General features: G+C 49.3%; 1 protein-coding gene across 1 annotated transcript in view; it reads right to left on the bottom strand.

Annotated features, from left to right (window-relative positions):
- SNX8 (sorting nexin 8) overlaps positions 1–27,466 on the bottom strand; it is a 41,958-nt gene that overhangs the window by 2,967 nt on the left and 11,525 nt on the right. The window contains exons 3-13 of the mRNA XM_025416072.3: positions 13,215–13,405; positions 12,203–12,346; positions 11,694–11,831; positions 11,049–11,166; positions 10,677–10,798; positions 8,904–8,984; positions 7,803–7,963; positions 7,127–7,259; positions 3,906–3,974; positions 2,126–2,275; positions 1,614–1,763 (exon numbers count right to left, since the gene is read on the bottom strand). Coding sequence (XP_025271857.1) covers positions 1,614–1,763; positions 2,126–2,275; positions 3,906–3,974; positions 7,127–7,259; positions 7,803–7,963; positions 8,904–8,984; positions 10,677–10,798; positions 11,049–11,166; positions 11,694–11,831; positions 12,203–12,346; positions 13,215–13,405 — 1,457 coding nt within the window. The remainder of the gene's footprint in view (positions 1–1,613; positions 1,764–2,125; positions 2,276–3,905; positions 3,975–7,126; positions 7,260–7,802; positions 7,964–8,903; positions 8,985–10,676; positions 10,799–11,048; positions 11,167–11,693; positions 11,832–12,202; positions 12,347–13,214; positions 13,406–27,466) is intronic.

The raw sequence follows: 27,466 nt of genomic DNA, 5'->3' as shown, positions 1-27,466 counted from the left end.
GAGCAAGACACGCTCCACCTACAGGATACAAATGAATGAAGCGTGTGTGACTCTGCCAGCACTCACACACCCTCCGGTTTCCCAGTTCGGGAGTGGACACCACTGGCGTGGGGAGGAGGGAGCCCAGAGACGAGCAACAGTGGCAGAGTGAGTCCTGGGAACGTACAAAGCAGAGTCGAGATCCCATGTGACAAGACCGGGAAGCTTCCATCCCATGTGACAAGACCGGGAGTGACTTCCAACAGAGAAACAAGGCCCAGGGTCACAACACCCAACCTGTGTGTCCTGCCTGAGGCTCTCCCGGCCTGGAGCCACCTGGGTCCCAAAGCACAGGTCCTAAGTCTGAGCCTCCAGGAACTGTGAATGCATGGGTCTGAGGTGGAAGTCCACTTGCACCATCGCTCTATGCATTTCTGGCATGGTGTGTTCTAGACTGCGGCGGAGCTGAGCACAGAGCTCCGGTCACAACTATTCACCCCCCACCCCGGCTGGACAGACAACCTCCACCCAGCCCCCAAGCTGTCATCCACAAGTGTTCACCTGAGCTCCTGCAACATGCTGCACACCAACAGCTCCCCAGCCCGCCAAGCAGAACTGCCAGCACCCCAGGCTGTCCCCTAGTCCACGTGGGACTCTGCACAGGCCTCCATCAGAGCAGGAGAAGCCCATTCCTCTCTGGCTCCCTGACAAGTCAGGACACTCCTCAGTCTGTAGTCCCTGGGGATGGGGATGCTGCGGTCCCAGAAGCTGGCATAGAGTGGGAGCTTGTTGCCCATCATCCTCTGGATCCCAGGCCGCATCTTTCAGAAACGGAAACTTCCCCCAGAGGTTAAAGGACACAGCTGAGGCCGTAGCATTCTAACAGATGTGGAGCTGGGGCTGAGAAGGGCTTTAGAAAATCCAGCCTGAGTACCCAACCATACGGAGGAGCCGGAGGTGGCCACTGGCAGATGCACCCCTCTGAACAGGTGACTGGGCTTCCAGCACTGATGCAAGGCATTGAAGGGACCCAGGGAACACAACATCAGAAAGCAGCGGCCAGCAAAAGCAGAACCACATGGGGACTATTTACGAGTTTCTTCAACCCTGGCCAGATACACAGTCTTGTAGACTGTCAGGAGAGACACACCTGTCCCGGTTCAAGATGTGAGGAGTTCGAGATAAGCTAGTGCAACCGTGCAACCCGGCCCTGGATCCCTGCGGCCAGCAGGTGTTGGCAGAGCTTGCCGAGCCTCTGGACAAGCACAGTACTCATTCCCGGCAGCTTAGGAGCCGCTGTTCAGAGGATGCTGACCAGGGGTCTTGCACCAACCCATCTCCTCTGACCAACGCCCCACTGCCTCTTCTCTCAATTCTGGGGGACACCGTGCTTTACCCCAGACTCCGAAATACCAACAAGACAGAAGGAATGCTTCCCTCATGGTCTCACACTACCCCTCACCCCTAGAATCACAAGGACATCACCACTGCCATTCAGGCTATGCATGAGACAGCAGATCTGAACAGGCTTATTTGAAGGTCCCCCACTCCCCCAGCTCATGACCCTTCCTGGCAATCCTGCAGGAGTGCCAGAGGCTGCCCGCCCAGTCTGGGGCAGGCACGAGGAGACCCACCTCCTTGTGCCCTTGGATCTGAGAGTTGACAAAGGCACCGAGAATGTGGGACGTGAGAGGCAAGTAGACGTGGACCAGCTGCATCTCCTGGTGCAGACAGTACAGGGAGAAGTAGCTCCGGAGCTCCATGGTCTGGATGGCATTCTCCTGCTGCAGAAAAAGGAGCCGCCCCTTGCACCTGGTGCAGTGGACACCACAGACACCACAGCAACACACGGTCTCTCCCTGAGCCCAGGGCCTCAAGCCCTTCCTGACAGCACCGCTGAGGAAAATCCCAAGCCACTTGCTCCAACCAGGGATCCTGAAGGCACTGCTCTGGGCACCACAGACAGTCTGCCCACCCTCCCACTGCTGGCTACATAGGCACAGGGCAGCAACGTTCTGGAAGCTCATGAGCCAGGCCCCAAGTACAGCTCCAGGGTCCAGCTAGGCCATCAGGGCAGAGCCTCCATCAGGCCTGCTCACAGGCAGCCCAGCCCACCCATGCCCCCTTCCCCCGACGCCAGAACCACCTCCACAATGCGGGACTCCAGCTGCTCCACAGAGTCAGGCTCCCGGCTCTGCACAGCAGCGCTCATCATCTGCCTCTTCATCAGGCTGTACTTGTGTAGGGCACGCTGGTGCTTATGTAGCACACCCTTCTCATGCCGCTCACAAAGGTCCTGTGCAAAGAGGTGCACTTGTGCTCGGCCACCAGCCAGAAGGGACCCAGAGGCACCCCCCACCCCACCCTGTAGGAGGCAGTGTGGAAATGGAAGCAGTGGGAGGAGGCTGGGAAACACACATGCTTCAAAGTCAGCACTGTTCACACAGAGCCCCTTCCTCTCTAGAAACCATTCACATGCACACTCAACTCACTCGGCACCTAGGAACTGTTGGGAACAGAGCATTTCAGGTGTCAGGCCCAGGGTCGAACTGTGAGGGGTCGCAGTGCACATCAGCACCACAAACCAATAACCTACATAAAACAGGTCCCGTGCACAAGGGAAGGTGGAAAGCCAGTGTGCTGGGACAGCAGTGGACCTCTGACTTTCCCACTACCCAGTTTCAGGAAGCCTTTGTCCCTCTAGTCTCTCAGGAATCTTGTGGGAAATACTGGCCACAGAATCAGTGCTGGGATCTCAAGGCTACCGAGCTACCATCCAACTTAACAGACAGACCCCTTCTAGAACATTTCTCAAAGTACTAGGCCCTCTCTCCTTGAGCTCAGCATGAACAATTCTCTGGCTTCACAGACATTCTGACCCATTACCGATGCCGCCATGGCTCAGGAGCCAGCCTTACAGAGAGCTGGAGGTGACCTTCCCAGAATCCCTGCCCATGGAAGACAGACTTCCTCAGCACCAGGCCAGCACCTCGCATATTTTTAGGGAGCTAGAATATTCTCACATTTGTCACACATACACACATGCCTATATGCACACGGCCACACATAGCACACACGTGTGTGAACGTAAATATACATATGTGCACGCATATATACACGTGCACATGTACATTCATACACATGCATGCATATATGTACACACAGCCACACGTGCACACATACACACATGTACATGAGCACATGTATACACACATGAATGCTCGTGTGTGTACATGTATGTGCATGGACGTGTACACGCATATACACCCATACACATACGTACACACTTCCATGAATATTTGTACATGTACACAGGGTCACATATATGTATATACACACCACACATACCCCTACACATATACACACAGATGTGTGCACATTTGCATATTATACACATACACAAACACGTATGTATACACGTGCACACAGCACACGTGTACACGTACATGCATACATGTGCATATACACATACATAAATGCACATGCACACATCCACATACACGCATGCTCATACACATACGTTAATACATATACACATACCCATACTCGCATATACACCCCAAATACGCATAAACACATGCATATACACATGCACTCACACATATATGCCCACATGTACACACATACATACACATGGGCACACATGTACACCCACACTGATATACAAATATATACATAGGCATACTCATACACTCACACACCCTTCATCCTCAGACCAAGGGAAGCCAGAGGCCTGTCACCACACCTGCCAGGGCCGCAGCCCAAAGCACCAGCAGCACCCACCAAGGGGAAATAACACTGGCAAGATAGCCTATGGCCCATCTTCCCCCCACAGCCCTAGCTTCGCGGCTCTTCTGCTCCTGGAGTCACACCCCTGACAGATTATGCCAAAAGCTCTGTCCTTGGTCAAGGAGCACCAGACTCACTTTATAGGACTGGAGCAGATCCAAGAAGAGGTTTAGTTTCTCCACCACATCATTCTCCTCCTGTTTGCCCTAGAAGACAAGAGTGGGTGACCAACACCAAGCACCATGGCACCGACAGACCCAGCCAGGACCACCCATCTGCTGACCTGAGCCAGCTCGCCCCCTCCACAGCTACCAGCCAGCTCTGCAGAAGAGCCCTCTTCCCATACAACAGCCCTCAACACAAGGCAGGAAATCAGCAGGACTCAGCAGCTAGACAAAAAGCTATGGCCTCAGATCCCAAGGTCATCTGCCCAGGTGTGCTCACCGTTCAACAGCACTGGGCCTTCCAGTGTTCCAAAGCCAGGGTACAGCTGGGGCTAGGCTGGCTACCTGGGAACCCTCCATACTAACTCTGTGCCCACAGCCACATGTCCTAAAGGGCTCAAGCACAGCTCATATCCCTCAGCCACCAACACTTGCCGAGCACCTTGCTCAGGTGTTTGCTGGACACCTCCTAGGCATTCACCAAGTTACTTCTCTCAGATGTTTGGTAAGCACTTCACCTCTCCCAGGTGCAGTGTGAACTCAAGGAAATAAGCCCCTTTTATAACCTCTAGGGCTCCAGCTGTGGCACAGCATGAAAAGCTCATCTCAGAAATCACATATTGGACTCAGTGTGGACAGTGCAGCCAAAGGCAGATGATGAGAAGACAAGAGGAGGATGAGTCTGACCAGGTTACAAAGCACTGCCCTGGGAGCCAGGGGCTCCTGCCCAGGCTCTGCCACGAACTCAGGGTATCCAGGACTTACATGTGCCAAGCTCAGAGGTTCCAGGCCACTACAATCCCACACCCACAGCCAAAACTCTAACCAATAAGGTCATAGGAAAATAACAAGCATGTTTCACGTCTTTAAAACTCGGAAAGAAAAACATCAGAAGTCCACAGGTGGGGCAGCATGGGTGGCTCAGCGGTTTAGCGCCGCCTTCAGCCCAGGGCGTGATCCTGGAGACCCGGGATCGAGTCCCACATCAGGCTCCCTGCATGGAGCCGGCTCGTCCCTCTGCCTTGTCTCTACCTCTCTCTCTCTCTGCATGTGTGTGTCATAAATAAAATCTTTAAAAAAAATAATAAATAAATAAATACACAGGTGCCCTGCTCCCACCTGACTCGGCAGAGGGACACAGGAGGACGAAGGTTCCCCAGTCTAGTAGCAAGAGGGGCCATCCCTGCTCACATCACTATCTACCAGGTCCCAGTTCTCATCCAATGCCACCCAAGACCCCCAAACCACCATCCTGTCAGTGTGGAAAAAACAGCCCACTCAGTCTCCATTGTCCCACTGAGACACAGTAACCCAGGGCCCCTATGGGTCTGGGAAGAATAAAACCAGGGTATGTGAAAACAGAGGAAAACCGACCCTTGGATGTCTTTACTCTTGCCGCAAGAGTGAATAAAACCCCAGCTGTGCTGGATGAAAGTCCTGATGGTTGTTTGATCCAGTTTCACATTAAAACTATATTAATTTCACTTCGATGTGAAAACCACGAGAAACAGTCAGGAAGTGGCACTTCCTCAGACATCACATTTCAAAGCAGCACCCGTGAGATAGGAGAGAATCTTGGAGCTCTGTGGGGGAGCTTCAAACTCCGAACTTGCACCACATCAGAAGCCTGAACCCTCTCTCCAGCTTCAAAGGCAGAAACACAGCATCCAAATCTCAGTCGGACAACACTGGAGATGACAGAGTTAGGAGTTTCCGTCCTGTGTTCTGCGTGACCTACAGGGACTCATGGTACACCCCCACATGTACCCCAACCCTGCTCTCAGGCTACCTCTGTGGGCTCAGGACCTAGGTCCTGGCAACCAGGACAGATTCACTTTTATGTTTTAAAATGAGCTCTGACAGGGACATCTAGGTGGCTTAGTGGTTGAGCATCTGCCTTCGGCTCAGGTCGTGGTCCTGGGGTCCTAGGATCAAGTGCCGCATCGGGCTCCGCATGGAGCCTGCTTCTTTCTCTGCCTATGTCTCTCCCTCTCTCTGTGTGTCTCTCATGAATAAACAAAATCTTTAAAAAAAAAAAAAGAGTTCTGGATGAAAGTCCAATGGGTTACAAGAAAAGCGTCTGAATGATCTCATCCAGTACTTCTCACAGACAGGGAAACAGGCCCAGGGACCGCTGTCACCTGAGCATGGTCCCAGCACACAACACAGGCTGAGCACTGAGCAGGCTCTAGGCTGCCGCACCTCTAATACCACAGTGCCTGTCCTCCGCACAGTGGAGATGTGGGCACCTGGCAGACCTAGGGAGGAACCGGGCCCAACACCACTTCTGAGAAATGCTGACACCCTATGCTCAGTTTCTAACGGGAACACACCAGTACCAGGACCACAGAGGAAGAAAACCCAAGACTTTTCATACCAGCAACAAGATCAAATATCCTTTTTGGCACTTAGAAACATCCTGGGCCTCTGAGGGCCCTATTTCCAGCCCAGAAATCCCCCAGTTCCGTGACTAGAGGATCTGCCACCATCACAGTGTTCTCTAGCCTACTACTAAGGAGCTTTGAGTATCAGACAGCAAAGCCCTTCACAAGTACAGCATTTTAATTTATTTGAAACCATCTACTACCAGCCTACAGACCATTTCCTCAAGAACCAGGCAGCAAACGCTCATCCTCAAAGTCATGTAGCGATTTTATGGCATAAAAAGCACCCAAGTGAGCCTTTCCATCTGCCAGTAAACACTGTACCTTCAAATCAATTGCCAACAACAACACAGCACCTGCATGTGTGGCAGAGGCATCTTCATAGGCTACATGGGTATTTAGGCAGAACAGAGATAGGTGCTCTGGGGGTGCTAGAGCGTCTATACTGCCCTGATAAGTTATCGAGGAGCCAAATACTTGCTGAATAGGATGGCAAAATGGGAACTACCTGATCTACCCAGAATCATCCGGGGAAATCCGAGATTATATTTTCAAGGGCAAATTACTGCTTCCAATCCCAGCAACATCAACCTTCAAAGGACCAGACCCAGTCCATCTTTGTCCTGGGCAACCATCCTCAGAGCATAAAAGGTTCAGGGGAACCATTGGGAACAGAAGAGGACATGCAGTTCCAATCGAGACCGGTGTCCACTCGCTCCAGACTCAAAACCCCAAAGTCTGAGTAAGAAGACATCCTCGCGGCACAGGATATTCTTTGGAACAAGCAGTGAGGAGGCCAAGTTCACTCACCTGCTGGGCAGCCTTGTCGGCAAGCAGTGCAAATTCAACAGACAGGCCTTTCAGTGCCTGTTTAAGGGACCCCCACGTGCTGCTGTTCAGAGCGGCCCAGGACGGGAGTGGGGTTGTGTCAGACCCCAAAGCACTAAGGGGAAAAAAACACACAGAGGAGATAAGACACTCAAGGCCTTGGGAGCTGAGCTAGCCGTCCAGCAGGACACATCATCCTGGGCATCTGTTAGAAAGGCAGGACCTCAGCCCCGTCCCTAGGCCTCCTGAACTGAGTTTTGGTCAACCAGCTCCCCAGGGGGCATGTGCGCACACGTGGGCTTGTGGGGCAGGGTTCTGCAGACTATGGATGAGGGTGAGTCCTGACTGGTGGAGCAGGATGAACAGACTGTGCTGTCCTTTTCCAGGTCAAATCAATACCTTTTCGAGAATTACTGACAGTAGGGAATACACCGTATGACCTATCGGCACACGTTTGTAATGTTTAGGGATCCACACTTCCCTGCCTGAATTCCCTGAGTTTTCTTCTAAATTCCATCACCCATTTCCCCAACCCTCTCCTTTGCCTTCTAACAGTGAAACTGCTCAGAATGGGTGTCATTATGGTAGATCACCTTCTTTGAAGCCTGAAGATCCCTCCCCCCCGACTGAGCCCCACAGAACTGGGCGGGGCACCTGCCTCAGCTCCTTCCCAAATACGAGAAGGTCAGCAGCATTGTCAATGGCCCTCGATGCAATCCGCTCGGCCCGATCTCGAAGCTTGTAGAAGCTGTTGTAGATGTTCCGGATGAGCTCCCGGCTGACGGCAAACTGAGTCTGGATGTCAGCCGGGAGGAAGTCCTGGCAGGAAGGACACAAAGGCCGTGGATTACTGGCCCTGAAAGGCCTTTCAGAGAAGATGCCCATCAGGACAGGGAAGGAGCCCACCAACTGAGCAGCTTGTGAGCCCAGACACCAGGCCATGAGGGGGCCTCACTGGGCCTCCCTTCTTATCCGGAAAAGAAACACAAACCAGCATCAGGCATATGCCACAAACACGAAGTTGAGTGACTCCAGGAGAGTGCAATTCTAGTATCCACGGGAAGTGGATCAAATTGGAGGTCCTGCCAGAACACACTCAGATAATAACCATCAAGCTCCAAGGGATGCATGTGAAGTCCTGACCCTCCACATGAGAGCAAGGCCTCTGGTAGGCCTCATTTTGTCCCTAAAAATCATTTGTTACTGGCTTTACTATTAACTACCCGTTAATATTAACTATTTAATATAATATTAGCTAACATTCCTACACAAGGCTTAGAAGACAAGCAGCTTAGGAAATAAAACAAGAGTCCATATTTCTGTACGGAGAAGCAGTCTAAGAAGAGAAAGGAAAAAGCTACCCAGTAGCTACCCTAATTCTTTTTGGAAAAAGAGGAGATTAGCTAAATTTTACCACAAACCAATGCAACAATCCCCCCTGAAGTCCAAGAGGCTAGTGATGGAGCATGAGTCCACCTGAATCACAAGAAGCCTCGGGATGTGGCAGGGTAGCTGGTGGGGTCTGTGGCCAGAGTGCATTCGGTCCTGTCCGGGCTGGCTGCTCAGCACCCTGGGACCTTGGCAGATGGCAGCCTCTGTGGGCCTGTCTCCCCATTTGGGAAATGGGCATGATACTCGCTTTGCCTCAGAGCAGCCAAAAGGAGAGTCAATGAGAAAACCGTGCAGCTGGCCTTAGTGGGGGCAGAAGAGCAGGAGCTGGTCAGGTGGTCACTGGCTGGACTGGAGGACAGAGAAGTACCTTGGCCCGAGGAGCCAGCTTACAGTTCATGAATTCATCTCCAACACACTGAGTGGATTCCTTTAACTTGTTCTGCACGTCCTACAAAAGGAAAACAGAAACACCAAGCCTCTAGCAGCCGCAGAAAAGTCTGTGAGACCAATGAAGTCAGCAAGAGGCAGAATACAGTTCAAGAGAAACACGTTCCTATATGTGGGCTTACATAAGCATCCCAGAGTATCTCGTCACGGTCTCTTCCCATCAACCTTAAACTTTAGGGTGGTTTTCCACAGACGGGAAAGCCTGACTTAACACCACCAGCACTGCAAAACCTACAGCTCCGGAGAGCAGAGCTCTCTCCAGAAAAACAGTAACTCCATCTACAGAGCAGGGATGACATCCATGCTTCAGACAACCAACCTGTCAGATCCTTCTAGGTCCCACTACATGGGGCACAGAGACGACAGTGGAAGTCTCTTCCTTCCTGCGGACAGACCCATGGGACCCAGGCCCACAGAGCTCTGGGAGGGCCCAGCCCTGCCCTGCCCTGCCCTGCCCTCGGAAACAGGCCTCCCTGGCAAAGCCACATCCAAGACCAGGACCCACAAAGAGCCAGGGGAAATACAAGCAGAGCACCTAACCTAACCTGCAGCTCTCTATGGGTCAAGGAATTCTAGAATTTCCAAGATGCCTTGAGAATCATCTGTCCTGATTCTCTCATTTTACCAAAGGAAACAGAGTCAGGGAGGTCCTAGGGACACTCTATCTCTGTGAGGGCAAAGGGTCAGAGGAGCCTCACGCCTCCAAGACAGGGACACTGCCTGGCTCTGTGCCCAGCCTGTGTGGTTCCCATGTCCCACCGCATTCCTCTCTAGCAATAAAGATTCCTGCTCTAAAGGAACCTGTCCATCCAGGGTTCAAAGGCCCACACTCCCAGCTCATGAGCAGACGGTCACAGCAAGCTTCCACTGATAAAATGGACAGTGGTGACAAATACCCCTGGGCTAGCAGTGGGAAAGCCAGTGGCCTTCTCAGGGAGGTCACAAGCCCATCTGTCTCACCTGGCCTCTGCCTTTGCAGCTCCATGTCTGTGTCCTGAATCTTTCTGCACTGGAAGGGAGGGTGGGACTGAGCTCCTCCCAGATCCCTGCTCAGGAGGGGTTCCCTCAGGTAGAAGATGACACATCTTATTCCACCACCAAAGCATACTTGCTGGAGCCTCTCCCCCACCCCCACCCCTTTTCCTAGGCAAGAAGGCTGCCCTTGGGACAAGGCAGTGACTTCCAACCCAACTGGGAACAAGGGTTCTGCCTCACTTCCGGATGCTAACTGCACAACAGCTGACAGATACGGCTTGGTTTTGACGGAAACTAACGTCCAGGTGGCAATGGTCTCCCAGGATCTGGATCAATTCTGTGGCTCTGGTAAAAAGACTCAGCTCAGTCTTCCAATGGCACTTAATCAAAGATGCCTTATTTGCTTTCTAGGAAACACTCGTGTGGTGATCTGGGGCCTCCAGCACTTCTGTAACCCTCCCAAGTAGAGCCCTCAGTGAACAATCCTCGGTGTCCACTGCAACAGTGCAGAAAGCCTCCCCTGGACCCACAAAATCCTGCCAAGCCAGAGCCAAGGATGCTTTCTGACATCACAGCCCTGTCATCTGGGCAGAAAGTCAGTCTCACTTGTGCTGTCATGTGTGCAGGAGACTCCATCAGGCCACCCAAGTGAGGAGAGCAAGATAACGGGCACATTTAAGAGACCCTCAGGACCCTCCCATGACAGGGAAGTACTCACAGGGCCACTAAAGGACAGGAACAGCCTGAGAGCCACGTCCTCAGAAAATGGGGGGTGCCGGGCCACCAGGTTAATGAAGCGCCTCAACGCCCTTCGCCGGGACTCAATGAACTCCCGGTCGGCTGCAGAGGAGAGCACAGGGTCAGCAAACAGGCTATGCAGCCTCCCACCCCAGCCCCCCACAAACATGCTGCAGGGTGGAAATAAGCCAGGAAAAGCCCAGCCCGGCCTCCAGCACACCCGTGTTACCTCCCAGCACTGACTGGCCCAGCCCTCCCAGGCACCCTGGGGACAGCCAAGCCCAGCCTCCAGAGCACCCGGTGCTACCTCTCAGCACTGACCAGCCCAGCCCTCCCGGGCACCCCATGTTACCTCCCAGGACTCTCTTGGGCGGAAGGGCTGGCACCATGCGGTATGGGAACCTGTGCAGCAGCATCTCATGGAAAACCACAAAGTCGTTGTACCGTCTATACACGGAGGATTGGAAGCGCTGCAAAAGAAGGCTCTGTGCTCAGACCGGACACCAGAAACCTCCCCACGCCACCATTTCCCTTCCCTACTCTCCCCTCCACCAAGAAACAGAGCCCATGGGAGCAGTGTAGCTCAGGGCCTCATCCTCCCTCCTACACTCGACTGAGGAAAGACCCTGTCCTTCCCGGTGGCACTCACACAACTTCCCAACACTGCATAGCGCTTACATCCTGTCCCGCCCCCGTTACCGGGGCTCTCACAGGAGTCCACACCTACATGGGTGAACCTGTCCCCCCATTACAAGGTAGCGCATGGGAATGATGCCTTCTTCACTTCGTTCCCAGGGGCGCCTTCCCGTACATGGTCACATAGTGCCAGCGCCATGAGCACGACTGCCTCCTGGGAGAGAAGTAACCGTCGAGACAGAATAGACACTGCTCAGGAATGCCAGACAATCAGACGTCGGACTCAAATCCCACTCTATGCCCCATAATGAACAGCCCCACAGGCTCTACGAGAGCCATTCCCCACACGGAGGAACCTAACCTGGCTCTCCTGTATGAGTTCACACGATACATGTGCACGAGCAACGAAATTAAATATGCTGTACTGCTTGTAAAGAACACTGCTTGGTGAAAGAAGCCAGTCTGATCCCAAGAACCGGGCGCCCTGGGAAAGGCAGAGCTGTGGACACAGGAGAAGAGGGGTGGCTGCCAGGGGCTCGGGGCAGAGGAATGAACTGGTGGGGACACAGGAGACTTTCAGGGCAGGGAACACTCTGTGTGACACTGTAGCGGTGGATGCTGGTCATCACACATTTGTCCAGGCCCACAGAACGTGTGCCCACCCAGAGAGACCCTCGCACGAACCATGGACTCTGAGTGATGACGATGTGTCTGCTTGGGGTCATCAACTGTGACAAATGGGACAGTGGTCATGGGCAGCCCATTGGGAGGAGCACGGGTTTATGGGAAATCTTGGCTCTCTCCCTCAATCCTGCTGTGAACCTAAAACTTCCCCCAAAATATTACATCTATAAAATAAATATGTTATACAAAGAAAACCATGAAGCCAGGCATGTCCCTCTGCTGTGGAACCTCTGGTGAGCAGGGTCCAGGATAGAACGAGTGGCCCAGGCTGCGGCCCAGGCTTAAGCACCAGCAGGCAGAGCCCTTCACACCTTGGGCAGAGCGGCCTCCCTGAAAAATGTCCATTATGGGACAAAAAACACCATGAAACAAAAATTCTGTGATTCCTGATTCCCACAGCACAACCACACAGCCACTTGGTTTGGAAAACGTGCTTCCTCCCCGGGGTGACAGAGTCTTCCCACCAAAGCCACCACAGAAGCACACTTTCACTGCAGCAGGGCCCCACACCACCTGTCCTTGCATCCCCCACTAACACAGGATTCCACTAGCCCAAGGATGCCATCAGCTCACCAATGACTTAATTATCAGTTTCTGAATAAAAATTCCCCCCAGCATCTATTCTAACAGAACCAAGAGAGAGAAAGAAAATGGAGGAAGGGACAGAAGATAACCACTGCTAATGCCACCCCGTCTCCACACAGACACACAGCCTGGTGCCCAGCACCTCCTTAGCTCGGGTGTGGGGGCCCCTAACAATGCAGGCAGCAACCTTAGCAGAGATGAAATGGACACACACCAATCCTGCCCTCTAAACTTGACCCAAAGCCCATACTGTACCCTCAGGGATTTCCCACAACTGCAAAACTACTGCCAGCCTGGCCTTTGCCGTGGTATGTGCCCCACAGACCGAACAAGCTCTTCTGAGCAGCATCCCAGACACAGGGATAGGGAGGGCAGGCTGAGCTAGCTGGGAGTGTGGCTGAGCCAGAGCAAGACATGGGGACACGCAGGCTGTGGAAACATCTGTTGGGCGGCTTGGCTCTCAGCGTCTAGTTTTGGGTCTTACCTTTAGGGCCAGCCCACAGACTCTCTCTGTGGCCCTTTGCTGACACACACCACTCCCGCCCCAACATGTCCCTGTCCCACCCCCACCCTGCCTTCTCTCTCCAACACGCACACACCATTTGCTTCTTACCTGGCTGGAAACCTCATATTCCACATGCTTCAGGAAGAGGCCCTTCTTCTCAGGAATGAGCTCCACCTGCACGGTGTCCCTGGCCAGCAGCTCCTGCAGGGTATATGACAACAGCAGCGGGTTCCCCTGAGGCATCTGCATTCGATTGGGGTATGGGTCCCTCCGCTCGCTGATCTGGGGCGTTGGCAAGCCTAAAGAAGAGAAGGCGAATGGCCAATAAAAACAGCTACTCAGAAAGTGGAGACTGCCGCCAGCCAGCCCTCCCTCCACGGGGTGCTCACTCAGCAGTCAGACTGTGGCCACGTCACCCCCCCACCCCAATCCATTCATGCGGCGGAGCTGGTGCTCAGGGGCACTTTCTGCTAACTAATCACCATGCTGTGAGGTGTCCACCCACCTGTGAATCAGCAAAGACACCCACAGATCCAAAACCAGTCAATTTGGGGCAGAAAAAAGTGATTTACAAGTTTCATGTAAAAGACCCTCCTTTCCTCTAGAGTCAAAAAGGAGGTTAAAACTAAAGAGTCATATAATTTCTCGGCCCACTGTTTCTACAGTGAACACACATGACTTCGTGTGCCAAAACAATCATTCCAGTTCCATGTAGGTAAAAAACCCACTTGCTGGGATGTCTGGGTGGCTCAGCAATTGAGCATCTGCCTTCGGCTCAGGGCATGATCCCAGGGTCCTGGGATTGAGTCCCACATCCGGCTCCTTGCAGGGAGCCTGCTTCTCCTTCCACCTAGGTCTCTGCCTCTCTCTGTGTGTGTCATAAATAGATAGATAGATAGATAGATAGATAGATAGATAGATAGATAGATAAATTGCTTAGAGCTAGGATTCCCAACCACACAAGTCAGAGAATGACACCCTCAAACCTCAGCTTCCCCTGAACAAGGAGTTACCCATGCCTCACTCAGAGCAGCAGGAGACAGAGCAGAGAGATCATAGGCTAACAAACACGGAAGCCACGTTAAAAAGTCAGTTTGGTTCTTACTACAGAGAGTTCTAAAGAAATAGGTTCTTTTTGGTTAGAAAACACAGTAAAGGGGCAGCCCCGATGGCACAGTGGTTTAGCGCTGCCTGCAGCCCAGGGTGTGATCCTGGGGACCTGGGATCAAGTCCCACATCAGGCTCCTTGCGTGGAGCCTGCTTCTCCCTCTGCCTGTGTCTCTGCCTCTCTCTCTCTCTCTCTCTCTCTCTGTGTCTCTCTCATGAATAAATAAATAAAATCTTTAAAAAAAACACACACACAGTAAAGTTAAGGTATCCACAGAGGGGTGGGGGGTCTCACACTAATCAACACTGCTATAAATAACCACAACAAAATGTAGACTTCTCTTTTTTCCAAAATTTCTATGTCATTTTTCATGATTTACCTCTTAAAACAACACTTCAGAGTTAAGATTCTGGTTTACATTCTGAACAGAATTCATAACTAGATTGTTTTCATCTGTGAAATTACTCAGCATTTCAGAATTTTAAATGCAGTTGCCTTTAATTGACCTTAAAGCTTAAGAAACAAAATAAACTAAGGCTTTAATACTTACTTGGGAACTCCAAGGGCCTCATAAAAACTCCACACAAAAACTAAATATTATGTGCTCTGAAGCTGTAAGCTCCCAAGTAAAAGGGCACGTATCCCAGGGTCAATGCAATCCAGGTAGGCACAGGAAAAAAAGAGAAGCAATTCTAGCTGTATTTTCATCTCTCCTTTCAAAACTTATATTCCTGTGATATCTTTATAATATACATAATGTAGTAGTATAGTGCATGCATGTAACCTTCAAAATGTGTATGTGTATAGATGTATGTGAATACATGTGCATGAGTGTGTACACGACTATGATGTACATGTGTATATGTATATGTATATGTGTGCAAGTGTATATATACAAGAGTATGTAAATGTGTACATAAGGGGTGTGCACACGTGTGTAAATGTATGCACATGTGTGTCTGTGTATATATGTGTATGTGGTTATATAGGGTGTGTGTGTGTATATATATATCACGGTATGTGCAAGTGTCTATATACAAGTGTGTGTGTGAGCATATATGTAGGTAGGTGTGTACACAAGCGTGTATATAAGAGGTGTACATGTGTAAGTATATTGGAAGTGTGTGAGTATGCAAATGTGTGTATGAGTGTATATGTACATGGGTGTGTACATATGCATGTACATGAGTATGTGTGTATATGTGTATATAGGAGTGTGTTTAAGTGTATGTGCAAGTGTGTCTGTGTATGTAAACATGTGAGTACTGTGTATGAGTATATAGGTCATGGGTGTGTACACATATGAGTGTGTATACCTATGGGTACATGAGGGGTGAGTATTAAAGAGCCCCTAATATCTTAATGGCCAAAATGTGGAGACAACAGCTCCAGAAGGTTCTCCCATCCTAAGAACTCAGTCCCTTCCCATTTAAAAATATTTTGATGGCCTAAACTGTGTTTACTCAGGCTCTTCAGGGAGCACATGGACTCTCAGTCAATGAGCCAACAAGTGTTTCTTAAGTACCCACTCGAGTACAGTAATGAACAACGCGAGGTCACTGCACTCATTAATAGGCATTCAGCACGCAGCTACAGACTGTCCCCACAGCTAGGCACAATCCAAGAGGATCCAAACTCCATGGCAAATGGGAATCCCACCGTTACGTATCTTAACAGCACCCTGATAATGAGAGAGGGGGCCAGACACAGCACACAAACACAAACTCTGCGGGTGGGGACACACCCAGCTCTATTCTCGGATACATCCCAGCTGCTGGGGTGCCTGGCATGTAGAAGGGCCTTAAAGAAAGCTTGCCAAATGACTATTTGCTGATATTTATTCCATTTTCAGGAGTGAAAAGTAGCATGTCTGAGAAAACAAAGTCTTATGTAACTAGAGCACAGAATATATGGAAAACAGCAAATAATGAAGCCAAAAAGGTAATGGGGAAAGAACATTTTTATCAAAGAAAAGATCTGCAAATACATATATCTGAAAAGGGACGTGTACCTAGAATAAAGAACTCCTACAACACATTAAAAATAACAGAGACAGACAAAAAAACCCAATTTAAAAATGGGCAAAGGATTTGCATAGACATTCCTCCAAAGATATATCAGTGGCCAGTAGCACATAAAAAGATGCTCAACATCACTGAACGTCATGGAAATGCAAATCACAGCCATAACAAGATACCACCCACTACAATAGCTCTAATTAAAAAAAAAAAAAAAAAAAAAAACACGAACATTAGCCAGGATGTGGAAAAGCCCAGCACTTCCTCAGAATGTCAGTGGCAGAGCCACAATGTGACCCCACAGTTCCACTCCTAGAAATATATCTGAGATATGAACATGTATGTTCAGAGTCCTATAGACAAATGTCCACAGCAGCGTTATTCATAGGAGCCAAAGAGCAGAAAAATCCAAGCATCCATCAACTATCAAAGAGTAAATAAAAGTGGCTTATCTTGGGGCACCTGGGTGGCTCAGTGGCTAAGCATCTGCCTTCAGCTCAGGGTGTGATCCCAGATCCCAGGGTCCTGCGATCGAGTCCCCCATCAAGCTTTCCGCAGGGAGCCTGCTTCTCCCTCTGCCTGTGTCTCTGCCCCTCTCTGTCTCTCATGAATAAATCGATAAAAGCTTTTTTTTAATGGCTTATCTGTAAAAATGGACTACTATTCTTCCATAAAAAGGAATGAAGGACAGATTCATGCTACAAGATGGTAAGTCAAAGAAGCCAGACACAAGGACCACGTTAGGGATGAGTCTGTGCACAAGAAATCCCCAGAAGAGGCAAATATACAGAAACAAAGCAGACTGGTCCCTGATGAGGGCTGAAGCAGGAGGAGCCAACGACAAGAGAACTGGGGTGAGGATTGGAAGAGAAAGGGTTTCTCAGGAGGGTGATCATAGCAAGGGGTGCACCACCCTGTGAACACACCAGCATTACTGTGTTGTACACCTGATGTGACTGAAGCTTATAGTATACAAATGAGAACTATGAACACCTTACATATAAAAGGTGGGGGACACCAGTAAATGGCAAGAATAAGAACCTCCAAAAACCCTTTCTTCGACAGGAGCAAAAATGGTCAGAACCCACTTTTTCAGAACAGGAAATTGAAGGTGTATGACAAGCCAGCGTACTTTTATTGATGCAAAAACTGTTAAAACAAGGCCATCCTAAAAAAAAACAAAACAAAACAAAACAAAAAAAAGGCCATCCTGGGTAGGCCCTTGATCCAGTACAACTGGAGTCCTCCTAAGGAGCAGGAGGACCACACCAAGACCCAGAGACATATGGCACACAGGGTGGGCACATGTCAGTGGAGTCAGAGATGGAAGCCACACATCTGCAAGTCAAGGAACCCGGAGGGTGACCTGTCACAGCCAGATGCTGGAAAGGGCAGGAAGGACCCTCCCCTACAGGGTTTGGAGGGAGTGTGGCTCTGCCCACATCTGGATTTCAGACTTCTGACCTCCAGGGCTGAGACATTCCTGCTGTTTCAAGCCATCCAATTTGTCTAACAAATTACAAATTACAGCAGCCACAGGACACACAAGAAACTTGACAAAATTCAGAGAGATCGTTAAAGTCAATGATAAGCAGCAACACCTTGGGAGGGAGGAAAATCTGATTTCTAGAGTTGCCACTTTGGTTTATATCATTTAAAATATCCAGTTTACAACTAAAGTTTATAAGACATGCAAAGAAACAAGAAAGTTGGCCAAACATGGAAAAAGCACCACCAGAAACTGTCCTCAAGGAAGGCCAGGCATTGAACTCATTTGACAAAGACCTTACATCAGCTATCTGAAATAGGTTCCAAGGGCATCTGGGTGGCTCAGGCAATTAAGCGTTTGCCTTCAAATCAGGTCAAGATCGCAGGGTCCTGGGATAGAGCCCCACGTCGGGCTCCCTGCTCAGCGAGGAGCATGCCTCTCCCTCTCCCTCTGTCCCTCCATCTCCACTCACGCTTTCTCGGTCTCAAATAAATCAAATCTTTAAAAAGATTTTTTTAATTAAAAAATGAAATGAAGGGATCCCTGGGTGGCGCAGCGGTTTAGCGCCTGCCTTTGGCCCAGGGCGCGATCCTGGAGATCCGGGATCGAGTCCCACGTCGGGCTCCCGGTGCATGGAGCCTGCTTCTCCCTCTGCCTGTGTCTCTGCCTCTCTCTCTCTCACTGTGTGCCTATCATAAATAAATAAAAATTTAAAAAAAATAAAAAGTAAAAATAAAATAAAAAATGAAATAGGTTTCAAGAACTACCAGGAACCATCTCTAAGAGCCAAGGGAAAGTAGAGAACAGTGTTTCAGCAATAGAATATATTGGTAAACAGAAGTTGTACAAGAAAAATGGATAAAAATTCTGGAGTTGAGAAGCTCAATGAATGAAATGAAAAATTCATTACAGGGGCTCAACTGCAGATCTGAGTGGGCAGAGAGAAGAATCAGCAAACTTGAAGATAGGTCAACAGAGATTGGTCTGGAGGACAGAAAGAAGAGAGAATGAGAAGATGGACAGCCCCCCCACCCCCCACCCTTGGGACACCATCAAGCATACCAACATCATCAGCATGAGAGGTCCAAAAGGAGAAAGGCTCAGAACAAATACTTGAATAACCTGCTAAAATTTTCCCAAATTTGATTTTTAAAATCCCAGAACCAAAAAGGCACCTGGGTGGCTCAGTCAGTTAAATTTCTGACTCTTGGTTTCCACTCAGGGATAAGATCTATCTCCACCTCAGGCTCCACATTCAGCTCGGAGTCTGCTTAGGATTCTTTCCCTCTCCCTACCCCTCTGTCCCTCCCCCAGCTCCCTGGGCACATGTGCATGTGCATACTCTCTCTCAAATAAAATTAAAAAAAAAATCCTAAGAACCCAAAGAACTCCAACTAAGATAAACTGAGGAAGATTCACATCTAGACAGATCATAATTGCACTGTTCAAACCACAGTGAGAAAAGAGAAACTTTTGAAAGCACCAGATCAGCAACTGGGTAAGATGAACAGCTGACCTCTCAGAAGCCAGCCACAGAGGCCACAAGGCAGTGGGATGGTGCACTCACAATGGCAGGAGACAAAACGGTCAACCATATTCTATATCCAGAAAAAACATCCTTACTAATAAACAAAGGAAAAATTAAGACAGCCCCCAAAAAACAGAAACAGTGAATTCACTGTGGCACTAGCAGTCCTTCCTTAGGGGAAACAAATAGGCGGCATGAAGAAAGAACAAGCACCAGAACTACACTGGTAAATATAAAGGGCAAGATAAACTTACTCCTTACTTGTAACTTTTTTTTTTGGTTGACTTAAAAGACAACCATATTAGGCAATCACCAATCTGTCTTGATGGCATACAATTTACAGGGATATGGACGGAAGGGAGCTGTGAAGTAGCAAAGTTCCTACACACTACTAAAACTCAACTGCTACCATTGGTACCAAGATGGATTGGTACACAGTAAGATGTGAATTTTAACTCCCAGGGCAATCCCTGAGAAAATAACAGAACTCATACAGTGACCAAAACAAGGGAATTTAAATGGTACGCTAGAAAATACCGATTGGATGTAAAACAAGGCAATGTTGGAAGAAAAGATGAAAGATAAAAGTAATGAAAGAAAGATAATTCAGGGAACACCAAGAAATCTCTATTAAGATGAAGTTTTCTCTATTAAGCACATACTAGGTTTGTTCTTTTCCTGACAGTTAAAGTAAGATAATATCCCAAGACAGAATGTAACTCAGTAATGATTACCAAACAGTCACATGCTGCCAAAGAATCTGAACTCTGACCACAGGAGAATCTAAAAGTCAGAACCAAAAAAAAAAAAAATTAAAGTCAGAATCCAAAAGGCACATTGTATTTTTTTTAAGATTTTATTTATTTACTCATAAGAGACACAGAAAGAGAGAGAGGCAGACACACAGGCAGAGGGAGAAGCAGGCTCCATGCAGGGAGCCCGACGTGGGACTTGATCCCAGGTCTCCAGGATCATGCCCTGGGCCGAAGGCAGGCGCTAAACTGCTGAGCCACCCAGGTGTCCCCAAAAGGCACATTTTAAATCAAAGACACAGCACACACTCTTGATGGATCTCCACCACCCTCAGAATAGCCCCTCTGTAGAAATTTCAATCTTAAGAAAACTACAATCCCAAGTATCACTTTCCTGAACTAGGACATCCATGGTTTTTCAAAAAATGTTTAAGAAGGAAGACAGATCATTTCAGATCAGCTACCCTGTCATGTAATGGCCCACTAGCCATGGAAAGAACGGGAACACACAGAGGAAGACTCTGGTTTTCTGTGGGAATAAATATCAAGTTCACGGACAGGACCCCAATGCACTCATGAAATGGAAGATGCACTGCACACCCACTCAGCCCCAACAGGTAACACAGAGAGGCAGCTAAGCCCCCATACTGAAGGGCTACAAAGGATAGGCTCTGACACAGGTGTGTGCAGACATCTGGGCTCATATCCTCATCATGTGGCCCAGCAGCAACTGACCACCTCCAGGCTTAGCATTTATCCTCAGTAAAACAGGGGTAAGGATGCATGCCCCAGGAACCAGCCCTCATCATCTGCACCTCGATAAGGGCAACAACCCCTCAGAGGCCTCTCTAGTGGTATTCCCTCCCTGCCCCAACCCTTGTGGCACAAAACCGCTCAATCACAGTGTTTGGACTCAACCCAGAACCTGCAGCTCAAAGCTTGGCCTTGAAATGCCACCCACTGCCCTAGAGATGCTGGGAAGGAAGCCGCTCTCAGACCCACAGGCACAGAACCTCATGCTAATTCCACTTTGCTCACATGGCCCTTGTGAGGCCAGTGCTGAAAATAGCTACTAGAAATCATTCAGTAATCTCCCCACCTCCCCTCCAGATTACAGTATTTGAACTCAAAAAGCCTTTGTACATCCATGGACTAAAATGTAGAACCAACTGCCCATAACAAGGTGTTTGGGGCCATGAGCCCCAGGCCAGCCTGCAGACCAAGGCCTCACATGGGGCAGGGCAGAGGCTCAGGACCTGCCCCTCTGGACACCGCACCACTCAAGAGACGTGCCTGCTCCAGGGTGACTATGAGACAGACAGCCTGGCGGGTGTCAGAGAAACAGGCACACTGAAGGGAACTGCATCTCTCAAGCCAGCCACCAATGCCCCGTGCCACCCCCAGCGCATGCCTCTGCCTCCCTGCAGCCCACACAGGCTAACTGTCCGTGAGCACTCTTCAGTATCTGTTCAGGTGTGAAATTTGGTGGCTCGCCAAGCCAGCTAGACACAGATGAAAAGCAACAAAACGTCACACAAAGATGGCTATCCTTCCCAACCTGTTTCCATCAGAGCCTGCAGAATGCAGTCCTGCTATGGGCAAGCACCTGGAGACATCTAGCCCCCGTGTTCTGACAGCAGCTATCAGCCCCACTCACCACAGCCCGAAGCCTTAGGAAACCAACAGGATGTGCCTGGTGAGCCATGCTGTCACACATGTCCCTGCTTTACCTAAGCAAGCCTTCACAAACGCTGACCGATGCAGAGGTCACGGGCTGGGAAGCTGCACAGTGGGCACAGGCCAGTCACTTACGGAGGCCACACCCAGCCTGCCTGGCCACCGCCCCCATGGCACGCTCCCTGACCCCTGAGGAGGGGCTGCACTGAGCACCGGAAAGTGTTCTTCAGCCTGCTCCGCCCAGACCTTCCCTGGCTTCTCACTGCTTGGAACAGCCCTTCCCGGCATAAAGGGTTTCTCAAACCACAATAGGTCATTTGTCCTCCAAAGGCAGCGAGGGAGGAGGGTTCCCACTGTCCAAGGTTCAGCAGGCCGGTGGATCAGAACAGGTCTTCTGATGGATTCCAGGTTCACTGTCATCCCCCTCCACTGCCATCCTCAGCTGTCCATTTGCCAGAGTGTGGGATGACAAGGGCCAGCGAGAAACAGCACAGTCTTGGGGTTAAAGCCTCCCAAATGAGCATGAATCACAATCACCTGGTGGGCTCAACCAAATGCTGTCGGGTAACATAAGGGCTGGCAAGGATGTAGAGGGACTACAACCCCTGTGTGTGGCGGGTGGCAATGTAAAATGCCACGTGGGTAGCTCCTTACAATATAAACAGAATCACCACATGAGCCAGCAATCCCACTGCTAGGTCTATCCCCAGAAGAACTAGAAGCAGGGACTTAAGACACTTGCTCACCCACGTTCATGGCAGCATTATTCACAAAGCCCAAAGGTGGAAGTACCCAACATGTCCACAGACAGATGAACATAATGTGGTCCATCCACACCACAGAACATGATCTAGCCTGAAAGGAAGGAATCCTGGCACCTGCTCCAACATGGATGAACCCTGAGGAGACGTTGTGCTCAAGGAAAGAAGCCAGAGAGAAGAGGACGGACACTGTGTGATCCCACTTCTAGGAGGTCCCTGGACTCGTCAAATTCACAGACACAGAGAGTGGACAGTGGTGCCAGGGGCTGGGGGTCGGTTTTTAATGGGGACAGCATGTGGAGACAGTGACGTTTGCACAATGATGTGAATGTTAACACCACAGAACTACACACCTGAAGATGGTTAAAATCGTATGTCATGCAAAACATGAGAGACTCCTAACTCTGGGAAACGAACAAGGGGTAGTGGAAAGGGAGGTGGGCGGTGGGTTGGGGTGACTGGGTGATGGGCACTGAGGGGGGCACTTGGCAGGATGAGCACTGGGTGTTATGCTATATGTTGACAAATTGAACTCCAATAAAAAAAAAATCGTATGCCATGTATGTTTCACAGTTGGAAACCCACACAGATTACTAGGCTCCATCCCAGAGTCTAGGGTGGATCTAAAGAATCTGAGTTTCTCTAACAAGCTCCCAAGTGAAGCTGCTGCTGGTCCAGGAGTCACAGCGAGAACCACTATTACAGGATGAGCAGAGGAAGGACCCACGGCCCAAATCTGACAAAAACCAGGTAGGTGTTCATAAATGCTGCCATCACGCTTCACTTACTTGGCAGAGAGGGCAGTGACCAATGGCATTCCAGATGACAACTTTTCCACCTAAATAACAGGAAATAAAACAAGCAGGGGTTCCCGATTTTCAATAGGAACATTCCTGGTCAGGCTCATGAAAGAGGTTTCTACCCATGATCAAGAACTGTTCTAGGCTCCTCGGTTATTCTGAAATTCAGCTGTTCTCAGGAAACAGAAGTGACAAAGTCCTGGTCCTTACAGTGACCATGGCCTTAGAACTGAGAATTCAGCAGGCGGGCAGCCAGGAAGCACTGTGAACAACCCCAGGGTGGGTGGCGGACCACTCACTTGGGAGTTCAGATACACAGAAACTGGGACGCCTGGGTGGCTCAGAGGTTGGCTTTCTGCTCAGGTCATGATTCCACAGTCCCAGGATCGAGTCCTGCACTGGGCTCCCTGCATGGAGTCTGCTTCTCCCTCTGCCTCTCTCTCTCCTCCCTCTCTCTTTGTCTCTCATGAATAAATAAAATCTTTTAAAAAAAATACACAGAAACTTTGACAGCCTCAGCTTTGTTACCCCTTGGATGCGGCTTTCTCTTACTGAGTGGCCCGTGACTTATTTTATCTACCATTACATTCTTTAAGTAAAGAAAACCACCCAGGGCCCCTGGCTGGCTGAGTCAGTTGAGCATCTCTTTATTTTGGTTCTGGTCATGATCTCAGGGTGGTGAGATCCGAGCCTTATAGCTGGCTCCTTGTTGCGCTGGAGCCTGCTTGGGATTCTCTCTCTCTCCCCTCTGCCTCTCCCTCTCTCTAAAAAACAAAAAAAAAAAAGGTAAAGAAAAAGAAAACCACTCCACCCTACAATGCATACATATCCTATTCGCCCTGAACATACTCCCCACATGTACAGGACTACAACAGACACACAGGTGATTTTTTTCAAACATGAAGCGTGTTTCAATGGTGTACATGACTACGTTTCTCCTTCAAATTCTCTGTAAAAGGAAAAACTTCCTAAGCTCTTTCCCATTCATGTAACACAATCATCATGAACACAGTTTTCCTTTCATTCAACCTTTGTTCTTACCTTTTTTTAAAAGATTTTATTTACTTATTCATGAGAGACACAGAGAGAGAGAGGGGAGCAGAGACACAGGCAGAGGGAGAAGCAGGCTCCATGCAGGGAGCCCGACATGGGACTCAATCCCGGGTCTCCAGGATCAGGCCCTGGGCTGAAGGCGGCGCTAAACCGCTGAGCCACCCAGGCGTCCCTGTTCTTAAACACTTTTTAAATACATTTACATTTGTTTTCGTTGTGAAATATTTCAAACGTACATAAATGTACAGAAAATACCAGAATCTATCTACCACAGAGATTTCACTGAAGATAACATTGTGCCATATTTTTTCTGAAAAAAAAAAAGTCAAATACAGAAAAACATGTTACATATGCACAGCACCCTCTCCCCCTTTCCTATTCAAAAGTGGCCGCTACCCTGGAGCTAACAGAGCATTTGCAGGTAGGTAGGCCTCTGTGTTTTCTAAGTGTCTGTAAGCATCTAAAGTGCACGCAAGTATATTTCACATATACAATAAACACAATTATTTCCTTTCAGTTTTACTTTCTCATACTAGAAGAGAGCATGGTACATAAAACTGCACACACTGACTCTGCTCGGCTCAATGAACGGATACAGCAGTGTGGCAGCATCCAGAGAGACACACAGGTTCCCCACATCCCCTTCTCCCTTTTGGCCACTGCCCCCCCGCCAAAGGTGACTGCCACCTTCGAGCCCCACACGTGATCTTCACCTGTTACATAGTGGAATCAAGCCATAAGTTCCCCTGACTCTACTTCTACTCAGCATGATGTGTGAGGCCCATCCGTGTCACCACATGCAGCTGTCACCACTACATGCCCCACTGTATGATCAGGCCACCGTTCACCTCATTCTGGACACCTGGATAGTTCCCAGGTTTTCCTATTACACACCATGCTGCCAGGAACACTTAGCACACATCATGTGGTGTGCACGTACACTCATTTTTTGCTGAGTTCATTCCTTACAGTGAAGTTCCTGGGCCCCTGGATTTCACGTGTCCGGCTTAGCAAATACTTCCAGTTTTCTTTTTCTTTTTTTTTTTTTCTTTTTTTTTTTTTTTTATGATAGTCAAACAGAGAGAAAGAGAGAGAGGCAGAGACACAGGCAGAGGGAGAAGCAGGCTCCATGCACCGGGAGCCTGACATGGGATTCGATCCCAGGTCTCCAGGATCGCGCCCTGGGCCAAAGGCAGGCGCCAAACCGCTGCGCCACCCAGGGATCCCTACTTCCAGTTTTCTAGAGTGATTGAGCCACATCGCACTCCCATCAGCAAGAGGTCCCAGTGGCCTCACACACGGACCACTCAGTATTTTACCTATTTCTCCCTCAACATTCTGGTAGGGTGTAAGCTTTTCTATCATGGTTGCCAGTAAATCACCACTTCATCTTGATTTTTTACATAACAACCATTGCTCCATCTTCCTAAGAACTATTACCTGTACAGATTGCACAATATCTCAGGTATGCAACTAAAAATCAGATAGCCTTTCTCCCGTTAACTGTTTCCTGCTATTGAAAATAGTGTGAAGAATAGCCTCATTCACAAAACATTTTCCTGAATTTTTTTATTCTACCTTTAGCATCAAATCCTAGAGAATGTCACTTTTTTTTTCCTGGTAATGGACACTCCCCTAGATGGCTTTTATACACACGTATGTTGAGCAAGATTTTCTTCAGAAACCCTCTTCAGAGCATTAGTGCAGTGACCTTGGTGATCTAATGGATGTACCACAGTGGCATTAGAAAGAGAAAACCAGCACACCTGGGTGGCTCAATCAGTTAAGCATCTGACTCTTGGCTTCAGCATAGGTCATGGTCTCGAGATCATGAAATCAAGCCCCACATCCGGCTCCACACTCAGACGAGTCTACTTAAGATTCTCTCCCCTTCAGCCCCCACTTACACATGCTCTCTCCTGGTCTCAAAGAGAGAGAGAGAGAGAGAACTAAACTTTTAGCTTCTGACCTGTGGATCAAAATGGCAATCACCGAGGGGAATAGATCATAATGCAAAGTTTCCTCAAATCCACCACCGCCCTCCAAAACTGTTCTTTTATCCTTTCTCAGCCAGTCAGCAGACACTCCTCTCCCGCTGCCCCTCCACTCACCTCTTTAGCCCCAGCCAACTGCAGACCCACTCCTCCACTTCCTTCAAATCTTGGCACAAACAACATTTTCCCATGATATGTATTCAGGCACAACTGCAATTTGCACCCTTTCCTCCCCCCAAGTGCTAACATATGTCACTGGCTCGGTGCATCTAAAAATTGTCCACCTCCCACTACAAGACCATCAACTCCAGGAGAGCAGGCCTCTTTATTCTGTGACACTTACTTTCCTGATGATCAAGAACACCACCCAGCACATAATAAGTGCTTAATCATCGTTAGCTGACTCAATCAGAGGACTCAAAGTCATGTGTGCAAGAAAGCCACCTAGAGTAATCAAGGCCTGCTATGTTTTCTTAGGCAGGGCAACCACCTCCTGCCCACTCCGCACCAAATCTCATTACGGTCTGGCCAGTGACAGGAATCGTGCCTCAGTGAGCTGTGGCAGGAAGCAAAAGCTGGTAACACAGATGCCACTGTGGTGAGCAGGGACAGCCTCACACTGGAAGCATCTCCTCACCTCCACCACGGCCTCTCTGCCAATTTTTGGCTATATCTACTTTTTCCCCAAAATAACGTAAGGCAAAAACTCTGATTATATAAAGCCGTAATATGCCACATGGATAGTCAACCTGCACAGCAAGAGAAGAAAGGTTTTCATCTTCCTGCAATGGTGTTAGTGTTTTTATCTTGAAGCAAAGTAAAAAAACAATCTCTTCAGGTCCTTCCAAGTCCTCCAGTACTTCTTAGCTGAGTATTTCTGAACTGAATCCTCTCCAAAGTTCAAACAGTCCTTTAACAGTAAAGTGTTTCCAAAGCCCCATAAGAGTCTAGTGATCCTACTCTCTCGTTTGAATCTCCTTACTGAGCTTCCTCACTGTCTCATCCACTGGGTTCTCCCACACCCCAGCATTCACCAGCACCCCACCCCAGTTCAGGGAGTTCTGGCTCCCATGCTAGGCAGCATGGAGGTGGCACACAGCATGTGCACAACTGGGTCTCCATGTGCAAAGGAATGCCACCAGACCCCTCCTTCACACCATACATGATAGCCAAAACATTT

Source organism: Canis lupus, chromosome 6 (assembly GCF_003254725.2).
Source record: "Canis lupus dingo isolate Sandy chromosome 6, ASM325472v2, whole genome shotgun sequence".
Taxonomy (NCBI): Eukaryota; Metazoa; Chordata; class Mammalia; order Carnivora; family Canidae; genus Canis; species Canis lupus.
This window is presented reverse-complemented; position numbering and strand designations above follow the sequence as displayed.